General features: G+C 40.1%; 1 protein-coding gene across 1 annotated transcript; it reads right to left on the reverse strand.

Annotated features, from left to right (window-relative positions):
- Positions 1-4410: 4410 nt before the first annotated feature.
- Positions 4411-5082, reverse strand: LOC147424819 (uncharacterized). The gene has a single exon (XM_086499994.1). It carries the CDS (start codon positions 5080-5082, stop codon positions 4411-4413), a length of 672 nt encoding a protein of 223 aa, XP_086356120.1.
- Between the last annotated feature and the right edge of the window lie 1722 nt (positions 5083-6804).

Here is a 6804-nt window from a genome sequence, read left to right on the forward strand (position 1 = left end):
TGCTACAATCCTAGATTCGTGAAAGTTTTATGCTATTTTCCTATTTTTTGAGTCTTTTTACGTACTTTCCTACGTAACGTAGCCTTCATGCTCATTGGACGCGCTCTATTTTTCTCTCTCTTCATATGGCCCTCCAAATGACCTCTGAAATTTCCTAATATGATTTGACCGCTACAGTCGTATGAATAGGAAAGTGTACGACAAGTGGAGCCATTCGGGCACCCATAGCCAAGTTAATGTTTTCTGTAATCATACATCTAGCCCCAATTGCAATATTGTCCATCTCATGGAATGCCTTGTCTTGGAGCCATTCCTGCAGTAATGGTTCGTCAAGAGAATTGGTCTTCAGTGGAATGACAACAATATCGGATGCCGAGAAGGACTTTTATAGAATCAAGTTGTTGTACCTATATACATCCTCCCTATGAGTACATATCAATGTAGTAGCATCATCGATTACTCGCAGGAGTTCAGTTTCATTAATTACACATTGTGAAAGCGTTTGTGCTATCTGTTGTTCTGTTGGTTGCTTGACACGGATTGTATCCAAGAATTGGACGTAAACGGGGTCTGCAGTGAGAAAGTCATGTTGTGGGTAGTGGCTGCAGGGATGTAAGCTGAGTTTTGTATGTTGCAAACATGGCATAATGGCTCCTGGTGATGGCAGACTGGAGGAAGTTGCGCCAGATCCCCAAAAAGCAAGATGAGCTTTTGACTGAATGGGTCAAGAAGTGTTTCGTTGCTAATGTTAACTATTTGGCAAACGACCATATTGAAGATTGTACTCGTTAGCATTGATATCTCGTCTATGATAATGACGTTGGCACCATGTATAGCGACAAATCTTTCATCTGTGGGATGAATTGCTTGTGGAAAATGCTGTTTGGAACAAGGAATCCTAAATTGATAGTGGACTGTAGTTGCAAGGTTGCTAAGGCGAGTAGCCGCCGCTCCAATTGATGCAGTCAGGATAACACTCTTATTATTTTTTATGAAGCTTGAGGTGAAGAATTTTATGAGGAATGTTTTTCCACATCCTGGAACGCCTGTAATGACATGAAGGCCATTACTTAAGCCAGATATACGGTCGAAGATTTATTGTTGTTGAGAGGTAAGAACTGCATTGTTGGTCTCAGCGAACTCTTGCAGTAGCTTCAGCATTCTAGCACGACTTTGAGATACTCCTGGTTCAACTGTGTCATTCACTATACAAGTGAGTGGATCTTCACGATTGAGGATGAACTTTTGTTTTATGAGGTTTAAAGTGTGTCCTGTATTTTCAGAGACGAGCATATTGCGTTGGGTGTGCTCATTTATGTACACCTCCAAGTCTTCATCATCAAGAATAATCCGACGGATTTTGCACTCCAGGAAGTAAGAAGAGAGTGTGTTGGTTGGTGATAAAAGTTCCATCTCATTCCTAAAGGGAAGTTTTTGCAACAAGACGTTGAAGAAGAATCCCTCTGTTTGATGACCAGGATCATACTCTGTAAATCTGACGAGGTGTTGTTTCTCTATGATGCTGTTGTTGTACGCATCACGGAAACTCACTACAGGAGTATGTTCGTGTGGCTTTAGAATTTTGTATCTTTTGTGGTAGTCATAGAATGTAATCTTTTCAAAATGAAGGGGCCTTGCGCAATATAAATCAATTGGATACATGACTATAGTCTGGCTATGAGATAGCAACCTTTACCGTAGCGATGGTGGAGAGGAGTCGATGTACTCAACCCATTGACTCTTTGTGATGATTGGAATCTTCAAACAATTGATTGCTGCCTCTGTTGTTGCAGATATTGGCTTTGATAATACAGAGGCTGCAACTAGTTGAAGCTTTACTTTGTCCAAGCCGTGAATTCCAAGCTTTGCTGCATCGTTTGTGGAGAGGTTCAGTTCCAAGGGGTTCTAGTTTCATTGCATATTTGAGAAGGTAATGCGATATAGATGAATTTGTGACTCTTTGAATATTCATGTGTGCCTTCCACAAGAGCAAGATTGTGGGATGGTACGGGACAAGATTTCGATGGTCATACCCAGGACGATAGTAAAGCCATCTAGCGGTACAGGCATCCATAGTTGAAGTCATGATGTATTGTGGTTCAAACGGGAAGTCGTATTTGCACTCTAGGTGATCCCATGACTCTCCAAGAGTCTCTGCATCTGTGTATTTGTTTTGTGGTAACGAGGGTCCGCAGCTCGGTGGTGAAGATGTCTTGTGATTCTGCTGGTATGTATGCAGCAATCTCGTTTGTAACTCGGGACAAATCTTCGCTAGGGATCCATAGTATGACATGTGCATGCAATGAGCCTCGATTTTGCACTTCATAGCGCACCATGTGATGCTCTACATGACCAAGTATGCTGCTTCCATTGATGATGTATTTATTCAGGAAAGCGTGCAAGTGAAGGTGAAACAGTGTTGCACACTCTACAGGGCAATCGTTCCACTTGAAGTCTTGGTTGTAGCCTTGAGCAAGTTTTTCAATTGTGATGACTTCTTGCCATCTTGTTTGGGAAACCTCATCAGCAGTGAATGTCAAGAACAGATGTAGTAGTCCCCACGTGTCCACCATTGTTATGAGGTCTCTCAAGTTTCGTCAATGCCATGGTGGAGTACCTGGCATTGTGGCTGGGAGATTGTATCAAATAATATGCTTTACTGCATCATGTGTAGATGCCGCGGTGTGTGCTCGTTTGTAGTTATCAATATCCCTTTGTAAAAATGTACTATTTGTGGAGTTTGCAATCATGATAGCTTGTTTCAATTGGTACATCATGAGCAATATATGGCTTGTACAATGTGTATAAAATGTGTATACAGAGAAGGAAGTTCCGATTCTCATTCTAATGTATTCACTAAAGTTGAATTCTCCTTGGTAGTTTCCTTTTCCTGTGGGAAAGAGGAAAGGGAATATCCTTGATTCTAATGTAATATCCTGCACTTCAGATTCATGAGACGGAAGTCCATTGTATTGAAAGCTGACTATTCGCTCGCTTAGATAAGCAGTATCACGTATTTGTATGGAACCAAACTCGTGTTTGTCTTTAGCAGTAAATGCAGTTCTCTTTGTTGTGCTGAACAAATTTTGCAATATGCTAATTTCACATTGTGCTTCTGCTTGTTGCATAAGTTCAAATGGATTGTTCTCTGAGTCGTCCCTTACAATATTCTATATAGCTGATGCTGATAGAATACATATAGATGTCCTTTTGTTTGGCTGCTCAATGATGCACCAGTACTTCTTGAGAATTGGATTATTCTTTATGTTGTATGCTAGCACTGCTGCTAGTGGCGTGTTTGTAAGTAACGAAGTTGGCCGAGACATGTTTTGCTTTGTCGACCAGCAGATTAGTGGATTGTCGAGTAACGATCTTCTATCAAGCAGGCCTTTTGCAACCGCAGTTGCTGTTTTTGTGATGCTGATTGTAACATCGATGATGCTAAGGAGTTGCACAATTAGTTGATTTGTGTTTAGGATGGCTTGTATGTAGTCGGGTTGCAAGATGACAAAGCTGCTTGCTCTTGAAATTTTCAGGCAAGCAGAACAGCAAGTCTAATTCACTTTGACATTATGCATTGCAGTTATTTGCAATAAGGTTGCATTTGCTAGCTTCATGCATGTGGTATTAAGACCATCGTTCTGGGTATCTTTTTTTGATAGATTGCAAATGCCACACCTTCCGCAAATGGAAATGTTGTGAGCTGTGATGTTGCATTCCTCTTGCCAAGCCTCATAAATATGTTGCACATTAAACCATGAAGAAGCAACAGGACAGAGTAGGACTTTTCGTCTATTCATAGTTTGAAAAGTGGTATTCTCGGTGTCTTTTGCGGGTAGCACGTAGCATAGTAGCGATTGCCATTGAGAAGACCTACACTTAAATGAAATTGTGAACACAACAGATACAAATTAGTCTGATTCAAATTAGAATGGACTAATATAATGAAATTGGACGACAAAAAAAAGTAGAAGGGATGAATATAATGGAAGTAGGCAACAAATTAATGTTCAAAGAACTATTGCAAACCATAATGGAACTTTCAGTTAAATAAATAAAAAGAGCTTGGTAGTTGCGCTAAATTTTCTAGGATCATTGGAAAAAAGAAATACACATTTCAGAGATGGCACGCAAGCATTGTTCGGGGTGCATATGCAGATGTTCCAGATATTTATCTAAATTAGCGAGCGTCCTTCTTTCAGACAGATTCTCCAGAAGGTAGGCATTGTTGATTATATTTTGTATGGCTTCAACCTCTATAGCAGTGCTTGTTTGTATTAAGTCAAGTTTGTAATACACACAAAATCCGTTGCAAAAAATACCGAGCTGATTGATGACCCATGCAAGTGCATATACATCGGTTGATTTGCTCCAAGGGCATGTAGATCTGGTATTCAATAGTTCAGCTGCTCACCAAGGCCTTTTGGCATGCTCTTTTGGCTTACGAATATTTGTTGGTCTTCTCTCATACGGTGGTCGAAGGGCAAGACCCCAATCTATAATGCCTACTCTTGGTATTCCCTCTCTAGTGAAGTCTAGCATAATGTTCCAAGGGTGAAGGTCATTGTGAATAACTCCATTGTGATGTGCAAATGCCAAAGCTTTTCTTAGTGCATGAATCAAAGACGAGGTGATAAGCATGCATTGCTGCAACTCCAGTTCAATTGGTTTTTTGTGTTTTTGATCACCCATCGCAAGTACAATTTCACTGATGCTTCCAAAAGGTGTAGGCACACACTCCATCAAATTGCCAAGGGAAGATCCATTGAAGTAAGGAAATATAAGTATCCATGGTGATTGAATTGTATGTGCAAGAGCACGCACAATACCTCGTTGATTTAGGTCAACACTGCTCTCGATTGCGAATGATTTGAATTGTTGTTTTGCTTGACCTTTGAATTCCTGACAGCAGTACACATTGTTCGACGGAAGGAAACAAATCCCTTCGATCTTGCATTCATAAGTGTCTCCATATGACCCAGATCCTAGTTTCCTTCCTCGTTTTATAGCCTCAAATGGAATGCCCAAGGTGACAGAGCAAAATGAGTTGAATACAGTTTTCTGAATGTGTAGACTAGACATCGATCCTCTGGTATCTTGAAGGGTCTCCTTCCACAATTTCTTACTGAAGGTGTTTCTTGTGTGAATATTCCTTGCGCGAGTGGATTTTCCTTTTCAATCTTCTAGCAATTATACCAATGTTATAATTTCTCCATTTGTATATCTTCTGGTAAGTCAGCTCGCAGATCGATAGAGCATTTTGGCATGTCTCCAACAATACTAAAGAGAAGATGCTGCACGTCACTAATATCTGCACCCTCAAACTTTAAGGCTGTTGAGCGGACCACTTCAGAGAGAAAGGCTTGCAAGCGCCGCTCATCTCGCAAGGTTGTTGTTATCTCGTCTAATGTGAGGGCATCCACTACACGCACTAATTGTGTGCGTAATCTCTTTTTTAATTGCATTGCTTGTTCGGGAAGCATTTTACCTACAACCATTCAAATGACATTATGATGTATTGGCGAGAGCATTTATCACTTCACAGCTCAAAAGGGGAGCTAGATTTCTTGCAGCAATTACAGGTATTGTATTGACAAGGAGGAGGAAATGGAAATCAATAAACTACTGTATATAATGAATTTTGTAAATGACATCAAATAGTTGATAAAGCAGTGCAATATGTTTGGGCAAGATCCATGCTCGTAACCTAGGACGGGCCCTCCATGTACAAACTAATAGAAAGTGCAATTTTTTCACATTGGATGGCGTGCTAAGGGTAACAACTAATGGGAATTGTGCTCCTACAATGGGAACTAACGGAAAGTGGCTCGGTTAGGCGCAACGACATGGGGGGGTCAAAATGATAGCCAATGTTGTAGAACGGGATCGGATCTTTGTAGTCGACAAGTTTAAACAATGGAATTCTATAACTAATTGCAACATTACAGTTTAAAATGGGGGTGTGTACAAAGGACGCAATCACCACAGTGTGTTTGGATGGGAGACAACGACATTTGCAATCGAGAGGACGATTGGTTTTGATGCAATCATTCTTTTGGTGTGTGGTAAATTTTACAGCTGAAGACAGGGATGTACACAAATGAGAGATGACGACATTTGCAATCGATAAGACGATTGATGTCGAAGTGATCAGGCTTTTCAAGTGTCATTTAGGTCTCTATATTTACGCCACAATAGAACTAAGCTCCATTTTATAGTTTAAGACGGGGGCGTGCACAAATGAGATGGTGACTATAGTGTGTGAATGGGAGAGCACGACATTTGCAATCGAGAGGACGATTGATGTCGAATTGATCAGGCTTTTGGAGAGTCATACAGTCCTTCACATCTACTCAACAACAAAAGTAAAATTCAGTTTTCTTCTTAATACCCTAAATCGAATATACAGAAAAAAAAATTCAATTTTTTTCTTAATACCCGAAATTGATATGTACAGAAAAACAACCTCTAAACTTGGAACGATAAATGGATAATACTAAACAGTATACTAGCAATCAATTGATCCCTGGATTTTCAACAACAATGTCATAGTACTGCATAATAGATGAGCAACCTTGATCACTAGAAAATCACCAACTAATGACAAAGTGTTAAGGAAATATGGTTTCTCAATAATAAAAAAGGCAATGCAGAAGTTTTGCGTTAATTGACAGCATGGAATTATTTGTTGCAGCAAACCGTACAATACAGCAACATGCACGTGGATGCACACAAATGGAAGATGACGACATTTGCAATCAATAAGACAATTGATGTCGACGTGATCAGGCTTTTGGAGTGTCA

This window comes from Adiantum capillus-veneris, chromosome 25 (assembly GCF_014529385.1).
Source record: "Adiantum capillus-veneris isolate H3 chromosome 25, ASM1452938v2, whole genome shotgun sequence".
NCBI classification, from domain to species: Eukaryota; Viridiplantae; Streptophyta; class Polypodiopsida; order Polypodiales; family Pteridaceae; genus Adiantum; species Adiantum capillus-veneris.

Bases quoted from the DNA above. Each gene is read 5' to 3' on its own strand.
- LOC147424819 (XM_086499994.1), bottom strand. From the start codon at position 5,082: ATGTCTAGTCTACACATTCAGAAAACTGTATTCAACTCATTTTGCTCT.